This window comes from Melospiza melodia, chromosome 16, assembly GCF_035770615.1.
Source record: "Melospiza melodia melodia isolate bMelMel2 chromosome 16, bMelMel2.pri, whole genome shotgun sequence".
Lineage (NCBI taxonomy): Eukaryota > Metazoa > Chordata > Aves > Passeriformes > Passerellidae > Melospiza > Melospiza melodia.
In genome coordinates, this window is record NC_086209.1 from 2,046,828 (window position 1) to 2,074,127 (window position 27,300).

Consider the following 27,300-nt stretch of genomic DNA (forward strand, 5'->3'; position numbering starts at 1 on the left):
GGCATGGCTCAGTGGGACACGGGTGACACTTCTGTCACCTGCTCTTGTGCTGCCCCTTGTTTGAAGGGTGAGTTAGTCACAGGTCTGTTCTTCTGTGCCCCCACAGAGGCTGGGATTGTCACAGCCAACAGTCCTGGGCACGGCTCCTGTTCTGGTGCCACATCCATGGTCACACCATGGGGGACAGGGTCACATCCATGGTCACACCATGGGGGACAGGGTCACATCCGTGGTCACACAATGGCACCAGTGCAACATCCATGGTCACACCATGTGGGACAGTGTCATATCCATGGTCACACCATGGGGGACAGGGTCACATCCATGGTCACACCCCAGAATCAGTGCCACATCCATGGTCACACCATTGGGGACAGGGTCACATCCATGGTCACACCATGGGGGACAGTGCCACATCCATGGTCACACCCCAGAATCAGTGCCACATCCATGGTCACACCATGGGGGACAGGGTCACATCCATGGTCACACCATGGGGACAGCATCACATCCACAGCGATGCCATGGGACACATGCCACATCCATGACCACACCATGGCACCGGTGCCACACCCATGGTCACACCATGGGACAAGGTGCCACGTCCATGGTCACACAGTATCACATCCATGGCTATGCCATGGGACAGTCCTAGAGAGTCCAAGTGAAAGTTGTCACAGCCAAGCTGTCACATCCTCCTGGGCCTCACCACAGGGGCAAAACCCATCCCAAAGGGCCTTGAGACAAGAAGTTGCTCCTGAGTGATGAGCAGATAGCAGGACTGCCAGAAGAAAGCCCTTGGGCATCCGTGCTCCAGCACCCCAGTGCCAGCAGGAGCCTCATCAGGAGCTCAGTCTGCAGTCAGGGCTGCTTTGAGGCGGGCTGGGGGTTCCAGTCTCTGCTAAGACCAGACACGTCGGGGCCAGGCTGGCAGGGCTCTGCTGCCGCCCGGGCCACGGCGGCACGGGGCCGTTCCTATGTACAGATCCTTCCCTGGGAGAAGGGAAGAGTTGGAGCTGCTCTCGGAGAAGCGGGAAGGGAGGCAGCTCCTAATTCTGGTGCCTCTTCATGTGCAGGGCCAGGTGGTCGGAGCGGGAGAAGCAGCGGCCGCACGCCATGCACTTGAAGGGCTTGGCGCCCGTGTGCTTGCGGTAGTGCCGGGTGAGCTCGTCCGAGCGGGCGAAGCGCCAGTCACAGCCCTCCCACGTGCACTTGTAGGGCTTCTCACCTGCCCGGGGACAGCCACAGGTCACACGTGTGCCCAGCCCCCCAAACACCCCCCCCCGGCCTCCGGAGATCCCCCTTCAGTGGCACTGCCAGGGCTGCCCAGCGTGCACAGCCCCGCTGAGGGAGCGTGGGTTGAGCTGCACCACACAGGGCTTGTCCCTCTCCACCCCCTGCCCAGCCTCCCAAAAACACCCCCAAGCCTCCTGGGGACACCCAATTTCCTTGGCACTGCCAGGGCTGCACTCAGCCTAGCACCACCAACCAGGTCCTGCCCCTCTTCACCCCCTCCCACTTCGCCTTCTGGTGCTATTCAAGTCCCTGCTGGATTTTGGAGCATTTCTGGTGAAAAATAACTTGTGAATTAGGTTGTTTTTTTTTTTTTTATAAAAAGCCAGAAATTCCTAAGGAAGCTGTGAGTGGTGGGAGGCACCAGGAGGAAGACAGGGCTGTAAATCTAAATTTCAATCTGAAAAATCTAAATTTTTTGAAACCGCCATCCAATGTTGGTGGGTGCACAATCCCTGGAGGTGCTCAAGGCCTGGTTGGATGGGGTTTGGAGCAACCTGGTCTAGTGGAAGACACCCCTAAAGGATCAGACAGCCTTTAAAGACCCCTCCCAAAGCCAAACCATTCCAGGATTCCATGACCTAATGCTCCACACCTCCGAGTTCCCCTGCCAGCAGCTCTGTACACAACCCATTGTGTTTCCCTCAGCACATTCAGGTGATGTCATCCCCGTGCCCTCTCCCCCTCCCTCCCAAACACACCCATTCCCAACCGAAATCCACTCAAGCACGAACCTTTTCCCAGCCAGCCGGGAACTGCGCTGGAAAAGCCGCGGCCGCTTCCAGCCGGGCCACGGGGCTGAGCCCTGGCTGCAGCCCTGTCCCCACGCAGGGCGTGGTGCTCTCAAATATTAGTGCTGCTCTTAACAGCCTCAACAGGCAGGCAGAGTTCAGGGAATGTGCTGACATTCCCGACCTCAAATATTTACCCTTCCCGGGGCCAAGTGCCGGGCGCAGCGGCGGCGGGAGCGCACGTCCGCACGCAGCACGCGTGCACGGGCATGTGTGCCCTGCCCTGCCGTGCTTCCAGGGATTCCTGCCTCCCCAGCCTTCCAGGGAGACCTTCCCGTGCTTCCAGGGAGCCCTTCCTCCCACAGGCTGCTCCATGGAACCGGGGAATCCTGGAACAGCTCAGCTTGGGAAGGATCGTAAAGCCCTTCGTGTTCCACCCTGCCCAGACCAGGTTCCGCCAACTTCCAGGGATTCCTGCAGTGACTTCTAGGGATTCCTTCCTCTCCGTGCTCCCAGGGAGCTCTTCCTCCCTCAGGCTGCTCCACAGAGCCAGGGAATCTTGGAATGCCTTGTCTTGGAATGGACCTTAAAGCCCATCTTCCCCACACCAGGTTCTACTAGACCATGTTCCACCTTCCACTACATCCAAGCCCTATCCAACCTGGCCTTGAACAATTCCAAGGATGGGAATGCCACGTTTGGCCAGGGAAGTGAAATCAGCCACAGCAAGGTCTCCAGTGCCCTGCCTGCAGTGGCTAAAACACAAAACCATGGATACATGGACCTGGAGGAGGCAGAGCAGCACGAGCACATCCTGCTCCTCCAAAAACCCCTGGATGCTGCTCCACGGGAAAGGGAGAGGGATTTTTATGGCTCAGGTAAACACAGCATTTGCAGAGGATTTACAAGGAGTTGGTGGGGGTTTTATGGGACTTGGGACATGCCAAGACAAAGGTAAGATTTTCCCAAAGGCAAGATTTGCCCAAAGGCAGGATTTGCCCCAAAACACCAGAATTTTCCCAAAGGCAGGGTTTTCCTGAAGGCAGGATTTGCCCCAAGGTAGGATTTTCCCAAAAGCAGGATCTTCCCAAAGGCAGGATTTTCCCAAAAGCAGGATTTGCCCCAAGGCAGGATTTTCCCAAAAGCAGGATTTGCCCAAAAGCAGGATTTTCCCAAAAGCAGGATTTTCCCAAAGTTAGGATTTGCCCCAAAATGGCAGGATTTTCCCAAAGGCAGGATTTTCCCAAAGGCAGGATTTTCCAAAGGCAGGATTTGCCCCAAGGTAGGATTTTCCCCAAAGCAGAATTTGCCCTAAAATGGCAGGATTTTCACAAAGCAGGATTTTCCCAAAGGCAGGATTTTCCCAAAAGCTGGATTTTCCCCAAGGTAGGATTTTCCCAAAGTTAAGATTTGCCCCAAAGGCAGGATTTGCCCCAAGGTAGGATTTTCCAAAGGCAGGATTTCCCCAAAAGCAGGATTTGCCCCAAAATGGCAGGATTTTCCCAAAAGCAGGATTTTCCCAAAAGAAGGATTTGCCCCAAGGCAGGATTTGTCCCTTGCAGCCCAGACCTTGTCCCCTGCAGGTCCCCCTTAAGCCCAGACAGTGTCCTGCAGGATTTTCCCAAAAGCAGGATTTGCCCCAAAGGCAGGATTTGCCCCAAGGTAGGATTTTCCAAAGGCAGGATTTGCCCCAAAATGGCAGGATTTTCCCAAAAGCAGGATTTTCCCAAAAGAAGGATTTGCCCCAAGGCAGGATTTGTCCCTTGCAGCCCAGACCTTGTCCCCTGCAGGTCACCTGGCTGGGTCAAGCCCTTTGCTTTCAAACAATGCCAGGTGGATGTCCAGGACAGAACCCCAAGGTTGCCCATTGTCCCCGGAGCTGGCTGCCTCTCCCGGGACAGCACGGCAGGGCGGGCTCAAACAAAGGATCCGGGGTGGCATTCCCGCCCCGGGGGTTGATGTTTAACCTCACAATGGCACCCAGGAAATGAATGGTGGCTCCAGCAGAGGAAAACAGCCTGGCCATGGCAACGGAAACCACAAGGAAAGAGCTCCCAGACCAGCTCGTCAGGCAGGGAATAGGGGAAGGGACGTTTTTAACCCTTTGGGTGGTGGAGCTGAGGCAGGATTTGGGGTGAGCCTGGCTCTTGCAGCTCTGGTGAGCACCTCAGCAAGGATAGGGCTTCCAAAGCAAAACACAAGGCTTAAAAACATTGGAAGCAGAGATCTGGGCCAGGATTGTAGGAAGTTCTGGATTGGATTCCCTGCTTTTTGCTCATCCCACACCACCACCAGTGGTCCTGACTCCTCAGCTCACACCCTCCCCCACCTCTCCAGCCTTCCCTCTAACAGCAGGAGAAGGAAAGGAGGCAAAGCCACCTGGATTTCCTGCCTGATTACTGGGAAACCTGGAAAACCACAGAGTTTTCCTGGATTTCAAACCCACCCAGGTTTTCCTGGGTACATCTTTGTATGTGATAGGTAAGGAGGCTCCCAACTCATGGATCCTGTCCTGGGCACAGAGCTCCCAAGAGAAGGGGCAAGAGATATTTAATTTCATTTAATTTTAAAGGCCTGATTCCAGACTGTGATAAACCCCTATCAGCACCCATCTCTGGGACAACATCCTTCCTGTTCCTTTTTTTCCAGCCTTTCCGTGCTGTTTTCCAGCCCCTTGTGCCCAGCCCCTGCCAAAGAACCACCGTGGCTCAGGCACAAGATGAAATTCTTTGTTTGAAGGGCTGATAAGGGGGGGAAGGAACAGAGCCAAGAGCAAGGAGCAATTCCCAGCCACAGAACAGGCTTTGGTCGTTGTTCATAAAAACCAGAAGTGAACTCTGGGCCTGGCTTAATTGCTCTCAGTAAAGATCAGCCCTCCTATAAAAGAGATTTATGAGGGCACTGATGGTTCCTGGAGTACCTGGGGATCTGATAATGTTTCAGGTATAATAAATGCCTTAATGAGGGCACCAGGGCTTGAATGCAGAGTGTCACGGAGCTGGGATCAGCCCGGGGAGCTGTGCTGGGAGCTGCTCCCAGCTGGGCTCCCTGGGGCACCCTCAGCCCATCCCCTGGGCACTGGGAGCCCTTCCCTGGGTGCTTCAGAGGCAGTGGAACTCAGGGAGACACGAGGGGCTCCTCCCTCTCCCTGGGAGCCCTGGGGTGGGGGTTTGACAGAAGAGATGCCCTGGTCTCCTCAGAGATCCTAAAGGTGCAGCACAAGCCTTATGGAGCCTTCCTGTAGGATCAGCAGCATCAGCCCCGGGTAGGATTTGGGACATCTCAGGGGAAGAGCTCAGAGTGAGGAAAAAAAATCAAAGATTCAAAGAACAGATCAGGTTGGGAGGGACCTTAGAGCCCATCTTGCACCATGGTAACTTCCACCATCCCAGGCTGCTCCAGCCCCAGTGTCCAGCCTGGCCTTGGGCACTGCCAGGGATTCAGGGGCAGCCACAGCTGCTCTGGGCACCCTGTGCCAGGGCCTGCCCATCCTCCCAGCCAGGAATTCCTAATTCCCCATATCCCACCTAACCTTGCCCTTTTAGGGGGCTTTGGTACCTGAGGCTGGCAACATTTCCTGGAGCTGCTCTTACCTGTGTGAGTCCTCTGATGTGCCTTCAGGTGGGAGCTCTTGGTGTAAACCTTTGAGCAACCTGCAAGGACAGAAAAAAACACAATTCCTCTGTGAGAAAGGGGCCCTTGCTCAAACAAACTCTGATATTTGAGGGGAGGGACAGAGCTGGGCCATGCAAACAAGCCTGGCGTGGGCTCAGCACTAATCAAGGAGCGTTTTCTCTTAGGCAGAGAGACTTCAACACCTTCTCCCAAGGGAATTGTGCTGGGAATTAGGGGGGCACAGCCAAGCACAGAGGTTCAAACCCCCCTTCCAGCACCAGGATGAAAAGCCCTGATTCCCCCACGCTCCTGGCTCTGTGCTGCCCTGTCTCTCTGGGCCCCACTCAGAGCTGACAGGACTGTGCAAGGCTGGGTTTTGTAACAGTCCTGGCCCAGCAGACGTGGTACCAATGTTCCAGGAAGCAGGAAACAGCCAGGGACAGGCACAGCTTGGCTTCCAGGTCCCAGAGCAGAGCCAGGGGGAAGTGTTTTCACAAGACCAGCATGAACAGGTTTCATCAAGACAGTGTTTAACAGAAACACCACGACTGGGGAAGAGTTCCAACAGCAGGTATCTCAAAAGGAGTCAGTTTAACTCCTCTGATGTTGAAGTTGGAAAAAGCTTAAGGAAGCCTCTGCTGCCTTTTCTGGCCCTGCTGCTTTGTGTTTTGATGAGGACATTCAAATATGAATTTGCATTTTTATGACCTGCACAAGCAGCACTGGGATATTTTTCATCCCAGGGTTTCCACCCAGCCCAGAGGAGCCTCCTGCTCAGGATGAGCCCCTGGTCCTGTCCTGCTCCTGCTCAGGTGGGCCAGGAGCTGCTTTTCTCCTCCTTGGCAGGAGGGACACAGGGTGGTGACCCCATTCAGTTTGTTTCTGGGGCTCTGAAGCTTTGGCAGCCCCTCACATTTGATAGAGAGATCAGGGAATGAAGGAATGGTTTGGGTTGGAAGGGAGCTCAAAGCTTTTCCCATTCCATGGGTGTGGACACCTCCCACCATCCCCAGGCTGCTCCAGCCCCAGTGTCCAGCCTGGCCTTGGGCACTGCCAGGGATCCAGGGGCAGCCACAGCTGCTCTGGGCACCCTGTGCCAGGGCCTGCCCGCCCTCACAGGGAACAATTCCCAATTCCCAATATCCCATCCATCCCTGCCCTCTGGCACTGGGAGCCATTCCCTGTGTCCTGTCCCTCCATCCTTGTCCCCAGTCCCTCCCCAGCTCTCCTGGAGCCCTTCAGGCCCTGGAAGGTTCTGGATGGGGCTTGACCAACAGCTCTCCCACATCCATCTGGTACCAGGTGTGAAGTCTCCAAGCCCTTCAGGCCCTGGAAGGTTCTGGATGGGGCTTGACCAACAGCTCTCCCACATCCATCTGGTACCAGGTGTGAAGTCTCCAAGGCCCCCTCATTCCTCACAGAGGCCAGGTTGGTGAGAATCCCTCACCATTTTTCCTGACTGGAGCCACCTCCAGCTGAACCTTTGAAGGAGGGATCACATGGATCTCTGCTCCATCTCTGCATGTACAGACCCAGGATTTATTCAGCATAGATTGGGGTATTTTTTTTTTTCTGGCACCACAGACCAAAATCCTGCTAAAAGCAGCTTTGCCTTGGTGCAAATCCTGCAGGATGAGCTCTGAGCAGTCAGACACGAGGAGTGTGTCTGACCAGCAGAAGATAAAAAATTCAGCACAAACCATCAACCACTGGCAGCTTGTGGCTCAGAAAGTCCCTGATCCACAGGGTGCCAGAGAGTGGGAAGGTGTAAGCACAGAAAGATCTCTCTCAACCTCTCCTGTTCTTATGCAGCTCCTGGCACCGTGGCTGGAGATGGGATCTGGAGCAGGCAAAGCCTCTGGGCTGCCTCAGCCACTCCCATGCCAGGGAAAGGGTCAGTAAGCCTCCCTGAGGCAGTTAGGAAGTGACTTTCCTCATTCACACACCCCCACGGGAAAGCTGTTTGCTAATCCACCGCTGCTCAGCCCTGGGGATCAGCCCAGGAAATGGGAGGTGTCTCCTGGCCCCGGGAGTGGCTCTCAATGGGATTTGCTTCCCTGGTGTGTGCCATGGAATCCCACACTGGCTTGGGTTGGAAGGAAAGCTCACCCAAGTTCCACCCCCTGCCCTGGGCAGGGACACCTCCCACAGTCCCAGGGTGCTCCAAGCCCTGTCCAGCCTGGCCTGGGACACTCCCAGGGATCCAGGGGCAGCCACAGCTGCTCTGGGCTGATCCCCAGCTGGAGGGCTTGGAGCAAGCTGGGACAGGAAGGTGTCCCTGTCCATGGTGGGACAACATGGCCTTTAAACATCCCTTCCAACCAAAACACTCCATGAATGCCCTTGCACAGCTCCTGCTGCAGCACGTGGAGCCATGGAAGGAAGGCACAGGGATGTTCATTTCATTGCCTCTTTGCAAGATCAGAACTCTCAGAGAGAGTCCAGCGGGGCTCCTGGTGGGAATTCCTTGCTGGTTTTCCACCCACTGTTAGAGAGAGGGAAAGGAAGGGGGAATGGGAATGGCAGAGTGGCTTCAGTGGCTGCTCGGGGTTGGGAAGGACCAGAGAGAAGCAACAGCTCAGGAACAGATTCCCAACTGCAGATTCCCAAGTGCAGATTCCCAGGAGCATCCCTGCCTTAGGAGCTTTGTTGAGTCGCATTTGCCTGAGTGTAAAGGGAGAGGGAAGGGGACACAACAGGAACCACACCGTGCCGGTGGGATGAACCTCTTCTACTCCCTCCCAATTCCCTGGGGCTCCATCCCCAGCTTCACCCCAAAAGGATCTCAGATTATCCTCCCTGGAGGCTCCCACCCATCCTTGGGGTGCCCAGAGCCCCCAGAGGCGCTGTGAGCACACCTGGGTAGTCACAGTGGTGGATCCTCCTCTTCTCCAGCTCGGGGTTGTTGCGCCGGTTGTACTTGGGGGGCTGCATCACCACGTGGCCCTGGGAGAGGCCCCCGACGCCGTTGGGCCCCGGGGGCATCGGGGCCGACTGCACCAGCTTCAGTCCGAAGGTGGCCTCGTAGGAGGGCGGCGGAGAGATGGTGTTGATGAGCTCGGGCTGGTTCTCAGGGCTGCCAGGCTGCGAGTTGGGGGGCGAGGGGGGCAGAGTCACCCCCGGGGCGGGGTAGAACTGCCCGGAGATGTTCCCAAAGCTGCCCTGTCCCTGGGCCACGTGCGGGTACTGCTTGAGGGGCCCCGCTGGCTGCACGGGCCTGTGCGCCACGCTGGCCACCGAGCCCGTGGACATGGTGACCCCGCTGAGGCAGCTGATGGCCGTGGTGCCGCTGGAGGAGGAGGCCAGGGTGGGAACGTCAGCATTGGCAGCACCCAGGGGCAGCTGGAAGAGCTGGGGTTGCTGCGGGTGGGCCGACAGCGGGATCTCAGCAGGCATCTCCTGCTTGATGAAGATGTTGTTGACCGCCACCGACTGGGGCATGCTGAACACGCTGGTGAAGTCGGGCAGGGTCTGCGTGGGGCCGGAGGAGGACGAGCAGGGCTGGGAGAAGGCGGTGCCGGGCTCGGATTTGATCTGTGGGAAGGGGGCCACGGGCTTGGGGGGCCGGTAGAGCCCCGTGCGCAGGTGGGTGGTGTCGGGCAGGATGACGTTGATGTTCACGCTGTAGGGAGCTGAGCTGGGTTTCTCTGTGGAGAAGAACTCGTCCACCACCGAGGCGCTCTCCCGGCGGTACTTCTTGTCCGGGAGCATGGGCACGGGCGGCACCTCGCTGGACAGGTACTTGTCCATCTCCGAGCGTGCCTGCGGCAAAAACACAGACACGGGGTTGGGAACGCTGACCCTGACTGCCAGCAGGGGGGAGGAAACGTCCCGAGGGGGTTTGAGCCATCAGGAAATGGAGGGAGCAGCGGTGACGGCCCAGGAACCGAGCTGAGGTGATTTAGCTCCGGGTCTGACTCAGCCAGACTCCCCAGGGCTGAATCAGCGTCCTCTGCCCCACTTCCCCCCTCCCTATCTCCCTGATAACTCCGGGCAGCCGGGAAAGGATGCAGGTAGGACAGAAATCAAACCTGATAAAGGGAAGTGAGCTTTGGGTACAAAGCTTTGGCCACGCAAGCAGCAGGAGTGAACACTAGGAATGGGATGAATCCAGCCAGGATCACACCTCAGGCATGTTGGATCTGCAGCCCAGCCTGGACATGCTGGCTCTGGTCTCCTTTAAACTCAGCAGCCTGAGGAGTGTTTTATATTGGGGCAGTCTCTTTAATGAACTGGGGAATTCTAGGACAATACCTTTAATTAATGGGGAATAACTCAGGCCTAGAAATCTAAGTGATGTTGCCACTAATTCAGCATGTTCTGAGCCTGAAATGGGAACAGTTCCTGCCTTCCTGCCTCACTTGGGCAGTGACTCAGCCATGGCCTAACCTTTGTGTTAGTTCTGGTTTTACAGAGCTGTTTTTACAAGTCTGGCTCCTCCAAGCTACCAGAACCTCTAGGCTCCTTCCGCCTCCTGGTTCCTGCCTGCTGGGGCATCCCACTGGATCCAGGCCCAACAACCCAGGACCCTGATGGAGCAATCCTCGGGGAAATCCATCCTCTGGCACTGGGTGACTTGGGTTCTGCCCGCTATGGCTGCAGAGCCCAGCACTATGGCTCTCGTGCAGAGCTCCAGCCCTTCACTGCGTGGTTCCCAAGTGACACAGCCCTCATTCCCATGGAGAGCAGCTGGAAAAGGACCAGGTTTCCCTGGCAGAGCCCAGAGTGCACTCCAGGAGCGGGAGCTGAGCTCAGCCCACGCCCTGAGCCACTTCCAGCCCTGAACTGTGTCACCACGGTGCCATGGGCCAAAGTCAGCCCTGCTGCCACCTCAGGGCTCTTAACAAAGCTGGGTGGGAGCCAAGAGATTTCCTGGCCCTTTGCAGGGAAAGAGCTCAGTCAGAGCCTTTGCACCTCTGGGAGCCCTGCTGGCAGCACACGGCTGAGCTGGCTGTCACCCAGGCAGGGACAGCCACCAATGCAGCCTGGGCACTCGGGGAGGCCGGGCAGGGCAGGGCAGGGCAGGGTGCTGTGTGTACACAGCCTGCTGGGAATCCTGCAGGACCAGGGAATTGTCACGTGTGGAAAACACCTCTGAGGGCATCAACCATGGCATGGCTGTGCTCATCAAACATGGAGGTGCTGCAAGTTCCTGTCCTGGTTAAAGGAATCTCCAAAGCCCCTCTGGAGAAGGAACCCTAAAGCTGCTGTGGACTCATGGGATATCCCAAGTTGGAAGGGATCCACAAGGATCATCCAGTCCAGCCCCTGGTCCTGCATAGGGCACCCCAACAACCTCACCCTGATTGACCAAACATTCCTGGAGCTCCATTCCCTGCGGAGCCTGGTCAGTGTCCAGCACCCTCTGGATAAGGAACCTTTCCCTGATATCCACCTGGCTCAGCTCCAGCCATTCCCTGGGCCCTGACCATGGTGCCTGCCCTCTCTCTTTACCCCGAGGCATGGGAAGGGAAGGGAAGGGAAGGGAAGGGAAGGGAAGGGAAGGGAAGGGAAGGGAAGGGAAGGGAAGGGAAGGGAAGGGAAGGGAAGGGAAGGGAAGGGAAGGGAAGGGAAGGGAAGGGAAGGGAAGGGAAGGGAAGGGAAGGGAAGGGAAGGGAAGGGAAGGGAAGGGAAGGGAAGGGAAGGGAAGGGAAGGGAAGGGAAGGGAAGGGAAGGGAAGGGACTGGGAGAGCTGCAGCTCCACTCCATACCAATGGAGAGCTCCAACCCCTCCCTGCTGGGGCTGGGCGGGTTCCTGCCACGGGAGAACCACGGCCCAGCCCTGGAGCCCAGCCCTGGGCACTCCTGGCACTCGGGCTGGCACGGCCAGGTTCCCTTGGGAATCAGCTCGCTGGGGCAGCTCGGGATGCCACACATTCCTGAGCCATGAACGGCCCCACTTGGCAGGAGCAGGGCAGGCTGAGTGCTGGCTGCCATTTCCTTCACACTTCCCTTATCTCTGGCATTTCACTTTCTCACCTCCAGTTCCCAAGGGAAGGTCCTTCTGCCCAGGTGACCAGGCAGGAGAGAAATAGGGAAAAGTGTGGAGCTCAAAAGGTCTTTCCAAACTAAAGGAGGGGCCGAATTTCCATGGAGGGTGATGCCTCAGGGTTTAGCTTTTCTATTTTTCAGGTTCTGCGCTGCTTTATAGTGTGGATCAGGACTTCACACGAGGGGATGGTGAGCTCTTTGCACAGAGCAGGGAGACAAAACAATTCCTGCTTCTGCTGGGGACCAAGGACAAATGATCCAAATCTCAGATCCAAGAGCACAAATGGCTGAGAGAGGAAAACAAGCAGGGTGGGACTGCAGGGGCTGGAGCTGTAATTGGACAATGAACTCCAATGTGCAAATGGAGCAGAACTGATCACAGTGAGAGACCCCGTGAGCAGTCAGGGATTTTTGTGACCATTTTGGTTCATCTTGGGTGCAGCCCTGGCTGGTCTCTTGTGCTGCCCAAGGTGGATCCATTGAGGCCTTTTTATAAATCCCTGCTTTATTCTTTAGGTCCTCCTAGCCTCTGTTCTAGGGCAGCCTTCACCAGGCATCAAGGGCCTGAATTGGAAGGGCCCTTGTGTGGTGTCACCCAACCTTCCCTTCCTCCAGCACCACCCCTCCCTGCAGAGCACTGTCATTTCCTGGTCTTTCCATTTAAAAAACCACAGCAATTCCCCTTCAGGCTCCTGGAGAAAGGGGTGGTAAGGGACAGCAGTGGCTGTCACCAGGCAGGGGACACCATCCCTGCCCCAGTGCTCTGTGAGTGTGCAGCACCTGGACAACAACAATCCCACCCCATGGAATGCCCCAGCGTGGCACAGCTCTGCAGGAACCCCCAGCACCAGCGTCCCTCCCACAGGGACACACGGGAGCCTTTGCTTTGTGCAATCACCTGGAAAACTCTGCCCGGCCGGGGGCTGGCACCTCCCAGCCCAAAGCACTTCCCAGGCAGGGCCGCAGGGCAGGGCTGAGGGAGCTGGGAAGGGGCTGAGGGAGCTGGGAAGGGGCTGAGGCTGGAGAGGAGCTGGGAAGGGGCTGAGGCTGGAGAGGAGCTGGGCAGGGGCTCAGCCTGGAGCAAAGGAGGCTCAGGGGGCCCTTGTGGCTCTGCACAGCTCCTGACAGGAGGGGACAGCCGGGGGGTTGGGCTGTGCTTCAGGGAACAGGGACAGGAGGAGAGGGAACGGCCTCAGGCTGGGCCAGGGGAGGTCAGAATGGATATTGGGAAAATCTTCCCCAAAAAGATTTTCTGGCCCTGACTAGAGTCCCCATTGCTGGAGGGATTTAACAGCCATGTGGATGTGACACTTGGGGACATGGGTCAGTGGTGGCCTTGGCAGTGCTGGGGAATGGTTGGAGCTGATGGTCTGAGAGGGCTTCTCCAAACAAAACAATTCTATGATCCTACAAAGTCCTCAGCTCAGAGCAGCACAACTGAGGTGACCGAGTGCCACTCAAGCACTCAGGTGCTCCTGGCTGTCACTCCTGTGTCCCACAGCCCGTGCAGGTGACAGTGACACACACACAGGGGACTGGCAGAGAGGGAGGGGTGTGTCCCAGCTGGAAGCAGGGATGGAAGGAGGGAGTGGGAACGGGGAGTGGGGAATGTCCCAGCTCGGTCTCTTGGGGACTCCTGTGTTTGCTGTTCCCAGCAGGAGCAGGAGGATGCAGGGGAAGGGATGAGGGAAGGTGCTGCTCACCTCCAGGATGAGCGGTGGCATCCGCTGGTCCATCCTCATGGGGTGCAGCTGTGGGAGGCAGGGCTGGGTTAGTGGGGTGTCCTCCTTGCCTTGGCCACCCCAAAGACCCCCCAAATCCCCTGGCCAAGGAGGCCAGCACCCCCCAGAGCCTCCCAGAGCCCCCCAGGTCTCCAGGTATCCCCCATGCCAATGGTGTCTCCTCCCACCCCACATCCCACACCATGGAAGCAGCTGGTGGTTGCCCACCATGTGTTGATGGTTGCCCACCATGGTTGGAGCCTGTCCAAGGAGGAACAGGGAAGACTCTTTGGAAAGAAGAGACAAATGGGAAGTACCAAGCTCTCCAAGGAGACTGAGGCGCGGCACCTTGGATCCCTTTATCACCCCCACTCAGATGACAGTGAGCTCACAAATGTCCTGCACCTCTCCCTTCTCCTGCCTCTCCCAGATCCCTCAGACCCAGATCCTTTCTCCAAGGTCAGTGTCCCAAACAGGCCACAGCCCTCCAGCACCAAGAAGAGGGGAAGAGATCTGGGATTCCTCCAAATCCCAAACCACTATTTGCCAGGCTCCTGTGGGCTCCTTCTCATCCCACACCATTCTCCTGCTCACTGTCAGGAGAGTTGCAGATCTCAGAGCTGGAGCCCCCACCTCCTGTGCCTGTCCCCTCTTATGGACAGCAGTGACCTGGGATGCTCAGCCCAGCCCCCCTGCAGGAAGGAGCCATTTCCTGGCTCTTTTTGGGCAGGACTGAATTCATCCCATACACAGGGTGCTCAGCTCATCCCCACAGTGATGTGGGCTCATGGGGAAAGGCCTCAGAGCCTTGCAGATGAAGAGCCAGCAGGTTCTCAGTGGGTCACGGGCCCAGTGTCCCTCACAGTCATGGCCATCCCTGGGGACCAGGATGAGGGCAGGAGGCACCAGACAGCCCTGACTGCATGGCCACAGCTCCAGCAGCACCACGAGTCAGGGACTAGCAGCTCAGGGAAAGGGGAAACACCAACAAACCTTCTGGGAGGCCAGAGGGACTGGGATCCATCACAGAGCCCCACAATGGCTTGACCTGGAAGGGACCTCAAGGCTCATCCCATTCCACTGTCCCAGGCTGCTCCAAGCGCTGTCCAGCCTGGCCTTGGGCACTGCCAGGGATCCAGGGCCTGCCCACCCTCCCAGCCAGGAATTCCTTCCCAAAACCCCACCTAAACCCACCCTCTTTGATTTGCAGCTGTTCAGGAAGGCAAAGCCAACAAGAAACTCTTCTCACAGCCAAAGCACTGAATTCCAGGGGGATTTTCCCCCCAAAGTTACCCAAGTTTGACCCTGGAGAAGCATCTCCTCAACTTGGCAGAGAAAGAAAACCGAAATAAAAATGAGGAGAAGGCGCAAAGCAGCACTTTGTCCACACCAGAAAGGACAGCAGGCTGTGTCTCTGGACCAGCAGTGTTACACTCAGCACACCCAAACCTGGAGACCAGAATTCCCTGGAGGATGGGATAACCTCAGGAGCAGCCCCTGGGAGAGCTGCAGGGTGTGAATCCCCCGGCCCCAGTAACACCAGTGGCTCAGTGAAGAGAGCAGTGCCATCCCACCTCTCCAGTGGGGATTTTCCAGTGGTTCACAGGGGTGGACATGAGCCCCTCCAGCCCTGGCAGTTCCCAGAAATCCTGCAGGAGCCTGGGATTTATCCCTGGATCAAGTGTCCCAGCCTGGGGGAGCTGTTATCAGCACAGAGATCGATTCAAGCAGAGTCCAACACAAACACTTCTTGGCAGGCCCCAGATAAATCCGGATTAACCACGAGCACGGAGAGCTGGGCTGGGGCTGGGGTGGGACAGGCTGTCCCCTGATCAAACACCTCCTAATCTGCAGGTGATAAATGACAAACGGCCCCAGGAGGAACATCAGGTGTTGTCACCTCCCAGCAGCGCCAGGGGACCAGGGGGGGAATCGGTGTTTGCTAAACAGGCACCAGAGCTCTGAGGGTGGCACGGGGGGGACACGGGGGTGTTTCACATCCCTGCGCCCACTCCTGCCTGGGCACAGCTCCCAGCCCTTCTCCCAGGTGGGAGATTCCCTCTCAGCTGGATCCAGGCTCCTGCTCACAGCCAGACCCCAGCGTGGGGCTGCAAAGAGCTCTGGGGACAGGGAAAAGGTAAATGTCACCTGTGTCCATGCTGGGCAGGCAACAGCATCCAGCCCTGAGGCCCAGCATCACAGGCATGTGGAACTGCTGGAGGAAATCCAGAGGAGGCCACGGAGCTGCTGCAGGGCTGGAGCCCCTCTGGAGCCAGGCTGGGAGAGCTGGGGGTGCTCACCTGGAGAGCAGCAGCTCCAGGGAGAGCCCAGAGCCCTGCCAGGGCCTGAGGGGGCTCCAGGAGAGCTGGGGAGGGACTGGGGACAAGGATGGAGGGACAGGACACAGGGAATGGCTCCCAGTGCCAGAGGGCAGGGATGGATGGGATATTGGGAATTGGGAATTGTTCCCTGGCAACGTGGGCAGGCCCTGGCACAGGTGCCCACCCTGGATCCCTGGCAGTGCCCAAGGCCAGGCTGGACACTGGGATTTGGAGCAGCCTGGAGTAGGGGAAGGTGTCCCTGCCATGGCAGGGCTGGGGTGGGATGGGATGAGCCTTCCTTCCCTTCCCACACAAACCATTCCAGGATCCAGCCCCAGAGGCTCCTGGCACCAGCCCAGCACGGGCAGTGCCCAAGGCCAGGCTGGACACTGGCATTTGGAGCAGCCTGGGGCAGTGGGAGGTGTCAGGCTGGGTGATCTCCAATGTCCCCCAGCACAAACCAGTCCCTGACTGGATGATTCCCTGACGTGGGGGTTCCAGCAATGGGGGAGCAGCAGGAGGTGGCTCCAGCAGGAAGGGGGGCTGTCCCAGCAGGAGGGACCTGGGCACAGGTGTGGCACAACGGCCGTGGTGCCACCACCCAGCCCCGGCTCCTTCTCTCCGTGCACCTGCACGAAACTGCAGCCTCCAAGGGAATCAGCAAACAATGGGCAGGATAATCATCAATCAACCCCCTGGCACGGCCCTGGCAGTGCCCCTTTGCAGGCTCACTTTATAAATAGCCTGTATTTATATCCAGATTTGGTTCAATATCAGCATTTATTGTCTCCTGGTTAAATATTGACCTGGGTAAATATTTGATCCTCTGATCATTTGGGTTTGATACCGACCTGCATCGACGTTATTTTCTGTTTGTTCCTCACGTCTCCTGGAACTCTCTGTAAAACGGGATTAGCAAAGAAAGCCCCGGGACTCTTCCTTTCAAGTGCCCAACGTTTGGCTGCTGTAAACAACAAAGCCTGTCCCAGATGGAATCTGAGCTCCCATGGGAATGTGCTGGGCCCAGGGAGGCCCTGGATGGGCTCTGAGCACTCCAGGGTGAGGGGCTGCCCTCGAGGCATTTGTGGATTATTTGGGTTGGAAAACACTTCCAAGGTGACCAAGCCCAAGGTTGACATCATCCACCCCAAACATTTCCCCTCTTCCTGTCCCTGCCAGACAAAGATGTCAGACCCCATCCTGCCCAAGCTGGGTATTCAGAACACTCCTGATGAGGTGCTGCTCCCAAACCATTCATGGAATTTCATTCATTCTCCAGGTTTGTGCCCATGGCTGGCCCAGGAGATGGGCAGGGTTATCCCAGTGCTCTTTCCTGCCCTCGTGTTGGAACTCCCTGAGCAGATGATGAGTTCCCAGAGCCAGGGAAGCTGGGAATCTCCAGGCAGACAGCCTCACTCCCAGAGCTGCTGGCTGTGTTTGCAGTTCCTTCCCTCCAGCAGCTGATAAAGGCTCCCTCAAAGACAATCCAGCTCAGGAATTTATCACCGGGATCATGCCACAATCCCAAAGGCCAAGGGAGCCAGGGAAAACAGCCTCATCCAACTCCAAGGTCAAGGGGCTGCAGGAGGAGCAGCTGGGAACAGCCAGGCTCCAGCAGCAAGCAGAAACCTTCCCAAAAACAGAGCCATAAATGGAGTGAAAAATAACAAACCCTTGGAGACAGGGAGTGGGCAGGGAATGACACAGGAGCATCTCCAGATGTGAGGGTAGAGGGGGTTCCATGGGGGTCCCATGGTGACTTTGGGGTGGATCCACATTTTTGGGGTAGATCCCACTTCTGCAGGACCACCAAAGCCACCTCAGCCCTGGATGGAGCTGGAAGGGAGGTGGGAATCAGGGATGGCCTCTCCCTCTCCCACTGCTGTACATGGTGTGAGGACAACTCTCAAAGGGTGGGAAGGGAGGACATGAGGGTTTAAGGGAGCTGGACCTCCACAGCTTTCAGGATATTCCCATTCCATGATTTCTGAGCTGCTCCTGCTCAGCAAAGGCTGAGGTGAAGCCCCTGAAGGCAATGGAGGTTTTCTATCAAAGCTCCTGGAGGTCACTCTGGGCTGATTCCTGGTGTGAGCTGCTACAGCCCCTTGGAGGGGTTTTTGGGAAAAATGAAATGATTTAATGTCATTTCAACTCCTGGAAGATCGAGAGGCTTGGAGCTGCTCCAGCCTCAGCCAAAACACTCAAGGAACCCCGGGCTACACGGGCACAAATCAGCTCTGGATTTGGAATTAGCCAGGAGCAGGGGCCCCCTGCAGCTCTGCTGCTCCTTCTGGACTCGGGTCCATCCCAGAACTGCCTCTCCCTGACTCCCGGAGGCCACAACCCCCAGGATTACCTGGGCAGATTTATCCACCTGTTCCTGCCCACAGGACACTGGGTTTGTCTTTGACCTTTCAGTGCCCCCAGTTCCACATCCCCGCCCCGGGTCCTGAAGGTGCTGTGGGAGAGGTTTGGGGCTCCAGGATCATCCCCAGCTGGTGGGGTTGACTCTGCCTGTCCCAGCCCCTGAGGCAGCTCCCAGGGGCCGACAATGGAATGAGTCACTGGCTGCTTGCCGGGGCTTGTGGAGCCCTCCTGGCACCCAGATCCCACCAAAGAGGCCACAAATCCTGTTCTTCCCAGGCAAACCACGGGGCAGACCCCAGGCAAGGTCAGGTTTCACGTGCAGACAGCAAATCCCCCCCATCCCTGCAGCCCCAATTTCCTCCCAGAGCAGTTGGGAAAACAAAACAGAGCCCGAGGCTGCCTTGGGTTGGGCCAACCCTTCCTCCAAGCCAAGATCTGCCAGAACAGGGACTGAGGGGACACTGGAGCACATCCACTCCTGCCACGTGCCCTGTGCTGAGTATTTCATGGAATCATGGAATGGTTTTGCTTGGAAGGGACCTCAACCATCACCTCACTGACCTCCTGCCATGAGCAGGGCCCTCTGTGCTTCTGGCGTGGTGCTGGCAGCAGAAATCTGGAGTTTCCTCCAGATCCAGGGCACTCCACCCAAACCCTCCCTTTCCACACTTTCTCTGTATAAAGGAATCCCCAGTTGCTGTTAATTAAGGGAAGCTCATTATGGCACAGGCCAGTAACAGCTCCCAGGGGAAGCTCTGAGCCCTGGAGAAACCCCAGTGGGAGCATTTGGAATCTGGGCACTGCCAGCCCTGGGAAACACAAGGACTGAGGGGATGGCAAACCCCAAATTAATGGAGCTGAGCTCCTCCCACACCGCAGAACCACAAAACCCCCAAATATTGGAGGCTGCCCAGAACAAAGCATTCAGAAATGTTTTGGATGAGCAGCTGGGGAGTCACCCTAATTTTCCCAACAAATTTGGGGCTTTTCCACAGTTTAGAGAAGATCAAACCTGCTCATTGTGGGGAATTGTAATATATCCAGCCATTCCTGTGTTTAGCTCCCTGAAATGTCCCTGAGGAGCAGCAAAATTACGATTTTGTAGAGACAGCATCAAAATATTTGGGGTAAATAAATACACAACAAAAAACTCCATGGCTGGATGGGCTGGAGAACATCCACATCCCCTGGCCTCTCCACGAAGGGTTCAGATCCATGAGATAAATCACCTCAGGTGTGAGGGATCTGATAAGGGATGGATAAAATCCTGCTTTTTGGCATAAAACCCTGCTTTTTGGGATAAACCTGTGTTTTTAGAGCAGCTACACTGCAATGAATTCCTTGCCGTTCCCTTCTCCTGCTTGCACTGTAAATCCTACCAGGAGCGAGGTCCTGAAATTCATTTTAATACTCACAAATCCTGCTCTGGGTGGGAACTTAAGGTCCCTCCCCATCACGCTGAGAAAACAATAATTTTCCAAGAATTCTCGCAGCATTTCTGAACTCAATGAAAGAATCTTTGTTTGAGTTTCAAGCCGAGCTTGAACGGGGCTGAAGCTCTTTGATGTGGTAAACAGCCCGTGGGGGTTTTTTTGGAGGGTTTTCATGCTAGCTCAAGTTCTGAGAACATCTGAATTGTAAACACGAGCTCTCCAATCCCCGGAGCCCGGCCGGGCCCTGTGACTGCGGGAATTCGCCAATGGAGCACGAGCAAAGCAAACACTGTAATCGAGCTCACAAGACGCTCGTAAGTGCGATTATTTGCAGTGGATGGGTTGGATAAAAGAACTCACTGGAGCAGGGAAGGAGAACAAAACAGCGCCGGGAGGTGACCGAACAGGTTTGAGAGGGGGAAAGCTCCCGGGCGGTGATGCACGGGCCAGAAATGCATTCCCCAGAGCCGGGCAGCGGGGTCGGCCGACGGGATTTGCCTCCCGCACAGCGCTCAGGAGGAGCTGGAGGGAAATCCGGAGCGCCCCGCTCCTTCCCTCCTTTCCCAGCTTTCCAAAAATGACAAAACGCCAACCACCAGGCGCTTTCCCAGCTAATCGGAGCGGATGGCAGGTGGCAGGGAGGAGGACGAACCTGGAATCCTCGTCCCCTTCCCAAGCAGAACACTCAGCCTTTGTCCCACCGGCACAGAGCCGCAGCTCCGCGGCTCACAGTTGGGCTGAGCTGTTCCGTGGAGCCGCTCCTTCCATCCTGTTCCTTCCATCCTGCTGCTCCTTCCATCCTTCCCCCCCTTCCATCCCGTTCCTTCCATCCTTCCCCCCCTTCCATCCTGTTCCTTCCATCCTGCTGCTCCTTCCATCCTGTTCCTTCCATCCTGCTGCTCCTTCCATCCTGTTCCTTCCATCCTGCTGCTCCTTCCATCCTGTTCCTTCCATCCTGCTGCTCCTTCCATCCTTCCCCCCCTTCCATCCCGTTCCTTCCATCCCGTTCCTTCCATCCTGTTCCTTCCATCCTGCTGTTCCTTCCATCCTGCTGCTCCTTCCATCCTTCCCCTCCTTCCATCCTGTTCCTTCCATCCTGCTGCCCTTTCCATCCTTCTCCTTCCATCCTGCTGCTCCTTCCATCCTGCCCCTCCTATCCTGCTCCTCCCTCCATCCTTCCCTTCCTTCCATCCTGCTCCCTCCATCCTGGTGCTCCTCCTCCCCCTCCTTCCATCCTGTTCCTTCCATCCTGCCCCTCTCTCCCTCCTGCCCCTGCCCAGGGAGCTCAGAGGGGTTTGGGGCCTCCAGAGAACTCCAGTAATGCACATTGTGGATGAAGGCCAGGCATGTGCTGGGTTTGGGCTCACTGGTTTTACCCAGGGCTTCCTGCAGAGCTGCTCTGCCATGAGACCAACCCCTGGCACACCCTGGGCTGGGGATTCTCCTGAGGGTCTTCCAGCAAAATCAGAGGGATAAATGGATCATTTCTGGGAATCTGTCCCAGCTCCCTGTGGCCCTGCAGACACCTGCCAGGCACAAAGCCAAGCAGACTTGCAAATCCATGGGCTGGTCCCAAAAACACTGGGATCAGCTGATCCCGAAGCAAAACAGAGGGAAGGATCGCATCTCTCCCTCTGGAGATCCCTCATGCAAGGCTCCACCAGCTCCCAAACCCATCCTCATGCCACAGGGATCAGGTGTTCCCATTCCTCCTTGGCAAGATTTACCTTCCCATCTCTCCCACTCCATTCCTGCACTCCCTGGAGCCAGCACCCTTTGGAAATGGATTTTGCATGGAATTTCTGAACCCTTCTCCAAAGCCAGGAGGATCCCCAAGGGAGGGAATTCCCCCCAGGCATCTCATTCCAGGTCCACAGCAAAATTCCAAAGCAGCCATCTCCCCTTTCCCTGCAGAAAAGCCAAATTTATTCCCCGCCTGCAGCTCCTGAGATTCCAAGGCAATGAATCATCCCCTGGGAGCTGTGCTGGGCACTCCAACATCTCTCCTAAAAAGTAAAGGAGCTTTATTTATGGGAGGCAGGACTCTCCTGGCTCTGACCAGGACCCACCACCCTGGTTCCCAGGCACTGGGAAAGCCATCCCAGCTCCAAGGGACAGCCACCCTCAAGCCACGACAGCCACACTCATGACAAGGGACAGGGACACAGGGACAGGGCAGGATTAAAACAGCTCCTGAAAGCTGGAGCATTCCTAAAAATGCTGGATCCAGCTTCTCCTGTGATCCAGGAGCAAAATCCCTGCCAAGAGGAAGCCAGAGGAGCAGCACAGCACTGGCACCCTGTTCCACAGTTGATCCACGCTGCTGGAAGGGTCTGGCAGTGCCATCCCAGCACTGAGGAGGTGAAGTGCCACGAAAAGCTCTGGGAACAGCACTTTCCTCATCCCATCTCATGTGTCCAAGCACCCCCCAGATGCTGGAGACGTTTTATTCCTCCTGAGCCCCCCCCCAGCCCAGAGAGAGCCAAGGACAGGGTGGGGAAGTGCTATGGGGCAGGAACTGGGATCAGGGCACACAGAGGGAGCCCTTTGCTGCTGTTCCTCAGCCTGCAGCCAAGGAAAATCCCTTTCCACACTCCTCAGCATCTTCCTTGTTTCCCACCACAGCCTCAACCCCACCGGGAGCTCACCAGCCCCAGCACAACTGCCCTGGGGCCTGGCACAGGCAGGAAGGGGTTAAACCGAGGGACAGGGTCAGGGGTTTGTCCTTCTGTCTCTTCCCAGCAGATCCTGCCCTCTCTCAACAGCTCTGGATCCTCCAACAGCAGAATTCCCAGCTGGAGCCAGGGACACAGGGACTGCCTTCCCAAACCCTCAAGGACAGCGGGTGGCAGAGCCACCTCCCCACAGCCACAGGGAGCCTGGAGGAGCCAATTCCTGTCCTGGGTGATCCCGGGATGCTTCTGCAGCCCCAGGGGCCCAGGAATGCTGTGGCAGCCAGGTGGGAGCAAGGATAAATCCCCCAAGACCCTCACTCATCCAGGGCACCCAATAGCCACACAAAGGGATGAGCTCCTCCTCTCCTGAAATGTTCCCTGGACATCATTTTTGCTTTACTATTACTATTATTATTATTATTATTATTATTATTATTATTATTATTATTATTATTATTATTATTATTATTATTATTATTATTACTATTATCCTTACTTTTATTATTCATTATTGTTATTATTCCCTCCAGCATCAGCCACTGGAGATTTAAAGAAGAAAATGCTTTTTCTGGCTGATGTGACCCAAATCAGGAATAAATAATCCTTTACTCTCACTAGCCCTTTTCCCTCCTCTTTTCTCTGTTGGTTTTTTTTTTTTTTATTTTTTTTTTTTTGGTTGGAAAAACCAATGAAAAGGAAAATTTGATTGGAAATTCCACAAAGTATCTGTTTCCATCCTGAGCCCGATCCAATAAAATTTTCAACAGCAAAGAGCTCTCACCTGTAAAGCAATTTGAGGGGGATATATGGCACTGGGACTTTGAAATCACAGGGATAATTTGCTCCTGCCTCTTCCCAAGCTCAGGCAGCCAGAGCACGGGGAACTGCCCCGAGCTGGAGCCTGACAGGTCACAGCCTTTGGCACCTGCCTTGTCAAGCTGATAAAAACCCTCTGGAGCAAAGGCTCCCCAGCCCTGCAGCTTCCAGCTCCTCCTGCCTCCAGGCAGGGCTCCCACAGCACCACAGCCTCTGGGAGAAAGGGACCAGGCCACGGAATCTCCTGCCTGGGGCTGTGGGGTCCAGCCTGGGGCTCTCGGGGAGTCCCAGCACAGCTCTGCTCCCTGCGTGGCTTTGGGGGTCCATGGCATCCATGGGACCTGCCCAGCTCCACAGCTGCTGTGCCAGGATCCCACCGCCCAGGAGGGACACAGGAGGGTCAGTGGCAAAGGGTGACACCTCCAAGGCCACCCCTGAGCTGCCACTGCCCCAGAGCAATCTGGGACCAAACTGGGAGGAGAAATTTCACCTTTCCGCTGGAAGCACAGCAGGGATAGCGTAGAGTGAAGGTGTCCCCAGCCATGGGCGGCCCCATGAGGGGAACAAGAGGTGGCTCATGGCCAGCCATAGTCACACTGCCTCATCCCACCCAGACAGAAAAAGGCAAGAAGCCAAGCTCACCCTCTCAAAACCCATTTTGAGGGGGTTTGGAGGGAGCTGTCAGCTTTTACCCCCAGGACAGGCCCTGGGACAATCCCAGCTTTCCAAGAGCCACCACCCAGCTCTGATCCAGATGATCCCCAAACCCCACAGGGGAGGGAGGAATGGCTCCCTGTTTGACCCCACACCCACAAGCACCACTGACAGCCCCTGTGGATCCCAGAGCTCCAAGAAATCCAGGGATGGAGCCACGGCCTTCACCTCCCTCTGCGGGGCACAGCCCCAAAATGGCCCTGGGCACTCCGGTGACGTGGGGAGCAGAGCAGGGGCACTGGGGACATGGCCCCGAGCCTGCCTGGCGCCACCCAGGCTGGGGTGGCCTCCCGGGGGTCTCTGCAGGAGCAGCAGCGGGTTGGGGGACCCTGCGCGGCCCCGGAGCCGGGCCCGGAGCGCCCCCGCCCCGCTCAAAATGGCGCTGGGGCCGTGGGGTTGGGGTTAATCATTACCCCGGGCACCCCGCGCCCCACGGAGCGGGAAAAGGGGAAACCTCGGCTCCAGGGTGGGGCCCGGCCTGCCGCACCCGCCCGGCAGCAGGAAGGGAGGCCGGAGCTCTGGGGGCAGCACACGGAGCCCGGTCCCCCACATGGGGTGGGCAGCAGGGCCCAGGAGAGGGGTGGGCCTGCGGGAACACCCCAAAGCCTCATCCCGGCCTTTATCTGGGGGGAATGCTGCCAGGGAATTTCGAGGAGCATTCCTTCCCCACGGCGGAGGTGGAAAAGTACAGAGAATCAAATAAAATCGAAAATAAGGTCCCGTGTCCCGTCCGGCACACGCAGGCACAGCAATCCCGATCCCAAAACCTTTCCGGGTGGGAGAGCTCCTGGACACCCCTGGCCTGCCAAGCCCAGGGCACAGGGACTGAACCCTGGAGCGGGAGCAAAGCCCACACGGACTTTGCCGGGGAGTTCTGAAGGCAAAAAAAAACCCAAACCAAAATTCCCGAACGAAACGCAACACGCCCAGGAGAAAAGCCAGCGCAGGGGGAAGCGGGAGCCCACAGAGGCACGGAGGTGTCGCAGCCACGACGGGAGAAACAAAGCAGAATTGAGCCCAAAGCCAGCGGCACCTAAGCGGGCGGGAGCGGCCCCTTCCCTCCCAGCGCTTACCTGCGCCAGCTCGGGAGGGGTCTCCAGGGGCCGTGAGGGGCCTTTGATGTCCTCGAAGACCGGGGTGTCCTCGCTGGGCTCCCCGGACATGCTGACGGGTTTGAGCGGTGCCAACACCGCCGCGTCCACCAGCCCGCTGCTCATCCCCCCGCGCCCCGCACGGGACAGGGAACCAGGCCCGGGGAACGGGGAAAGGGGGAAAAAAGGGGGGAGAAACAAGGGAGGGGAAGGGAAGGAACCCCCTGAGGCGAGGCGGAGCGAGCTGCGCGGGTGGGAGGCCGGGAAGGCTGTACCTGGCCGCGGGAAGGCTCTACCTGGCCGCGGGAGGAGGAAGCGGCCCCGGAGCGGGCGGTGATGCGGAGCCAATCAGGCTCCCGGCGCCGGCCCCGCCGGGACAGCGCTCATAAAAGGGCGAGGGAGCCCCGGCAGCGAGCCCGGGCAGCTGCAGCACCCCGAACACAGCCCAGGAGCTCTGGCACCGGGTGGGCTCCGGCAGGGAGCTCAGGAAGATCCCACACACCGGGATTCAGTCCCGATCCTAACCCTGAACGGGTGGCCGGGAGCTCTGTCACTAGCCGTGACCCCACACAGAGCTCAGGAAGATCCCACACCCCGGGATTCAATCCCGATCCCAACCCTGAGCAGGTGGCCGGGAGCTCTGTCACCAGCCGTGACCCCACAACGTGCTTGGGAAGCTACAGCACACCAGGACTCAAACTCTGTCACCAGCCGGGCTCCGACAGGGAGCTCAGGACAATCCCATACCCCGGGATTCAATCCCAGCTGCAAGTGGGTGGCCAGGAGCTCTGTCACCAGCCGTGATCCCAAGACAGAGCTCAGGACGATCCCACACCCCTGGATTTGATCCCCAATCCCAAACTCTGGCACCAGCCCTGCTCTCCCACCGAGAGCCCAGGAAGTTCCAGCACTCCAGGATTCAATCCCAAACCCAATCCCTGAGTCCTTCCACAGGCCCCAGCCAGCTCCAGCACCACCAGGATGAAGGGATCAGCCCCAACCCCAAGGCTTGGAACACCCCCAGCTGGGCCATTGTCCCCAGACTGAGTCCCCTGCACTGAAACAAGGGGGGTATTCCAGTTTTTTACAGACATGGGTACTTTTCAATGAGAAAATGCCATTTTTGCATGAATGGGTCAATTTTTCATCAAAACTACTTTTGAGAGGATAATCCTGTTTGCTCACACTTCTCATTCCCAGGGAGAAAAAGTGAAGGATCAAAAATAAAGGGGAAGGTTCAAAAATAAAAGGGACAAACCCTGAAGGAAAATAAAAGCAAAAGTTGGAAAAGCACAGACAGGTAGGAGGGCACAGGGTTCTATGGAGACACCAGGCAACTGTGTTTGGGTTTCACTTCTGGAAAGGAAGGAGAGTAAAGATCCAGAGATAAAGGGAATAGAAATTACCTTTCTGGCAAAGAACTGGGAGGGAAAAAAAAAAAAAAAAAAAAAAAAAAAAAAAAAAAAAAAAAAGGCGGCGCCATTCTGCTCCAGATAATCCAGCTCTGATGGTCCTGAGCCCCTCCCCAAGGAAGAGCCTGGATCCTCCCCCTCTCTGTGTTCACCCATCCCAAATCAGCCCCAGATTCCCCTGTGTGTCCCAGGCAGGATCCCACCCAGGCAGGGATGCTGCTGTCACCACCTTGGGGACACCCCAGCAGCTCCAGGGGACCACAGGAGCAGGGGAAGGAACTGGGGGGGCCGAGGCTGCTCTGCCCCCCGGGCAAAGGGAGAGCAGTGCAGTGCTGCCAGGGCAGGGCAGTGCCTGATCCATGGCGTTCCTGCCACTCCAGGGCCCTCACAAGGGACCTGTGACCGCTCAGAGCAGGACCCGCAGCAGAGGTTTGGTGTCACAGCTGCCACCCCACACCAGGGACCAAAACCATCAGCTGGGGAGGCTGAGCATCCCAGAGAGCAGAACTTGTGAGCCCTTGGGAGAGCAAACACAGGAACAGCCCCAGCCTTGCAGGGTTTTGTTTTCCAGGGACGCTGTGTTGCTGCTGAACTCTCACCAGGGCTCCCAGGGACAGGGGAATGTGTCACCAGCACTGCAGCTGGGACAGTGCACAGGGACAGGAGGAAGTTTGTAGTGAGGGTGATGAGGGTGCCCGGAGCAGCTGTGGCTGCCCCTGCATCCCTGGCAGTGCCCAAGGCCAGGCTGGACATTGAGGTTTGGAGCAGGAAGATTATGAGGGATGTTAAAATTAGGGCTCATTTGTGTCCTTTTTTTGTCTAGGGGTAATATTAATTGTTTTGTGACTAGGTTGATAAATCATAGCTGGAGGGTTGAGAGTTGGTAAGTAATTCATCGATTGTCTAGGGAGGGTGGTAAGAGAGCTGGGAATGTTATTGAGATGAGGATTAGTGGGATTCCTAGGAAGGATGGGCTTGAAAATTGGTCGAAGAAGATTAAGTGGGACAGTGGAAGGAAAATAAAAGCATCCCGTGGCAGGGGTGGGATGGGATGAGCTTTAAGGTCCTGTCAGCCCAAACCATTCCATGATTCCATTACAAAACCAAAAGTGTTCCCTTT

The 27,300-nt window shown here is 56.8% G+C and overlaps 1 protein-coding gene and 1 long non-coding RNA gene across 2 annotated transcripts; one reads left to right on the forward strand and one right to left on the reverse strand.

Annotated features, from left to right (window-relative positions):
- Positions 1-301: 301 nt before the first annotated feature.
- Positions 302-25,053, reverse strand: LOC134425565 (Krueppel-like factor 5). Its single transcript, XM_063170282.1, has 5 exons — positions 24,751-25,053; positions 13,334-13,381; positions 8,498-9,401; positions 5,618-5,677; positions 302-1,228 (listed from the first exon to the last, which is right to left on the reverse strand). The coding sequence occupies exons 1-5, from the start codon at positions 24,892-24,894 to the stop codon at positions 1,050-1,052; spliced, it is 1,335 nt and encodes a 444-aa protein (XP_063026352.1). The 5' UTR covers positions 24,895-25,053; the 3' UTR covers positions 302-1,049.
- On the forward strand, positions 19,814-22,788 carry LOC134425567 (uncharacterized). Its single transcript, XR_010029718.1, has 3 exons — positions 19,814-19,879; positions 22,238-22,431; positions 22,678-22,788. It is a non-coding gene; the product is annotated as an uncharacterized LOC134425567 (long non-coding RNA).
- Positions 25,054-27,300: the final 2,247 nt, after the last annotated feature.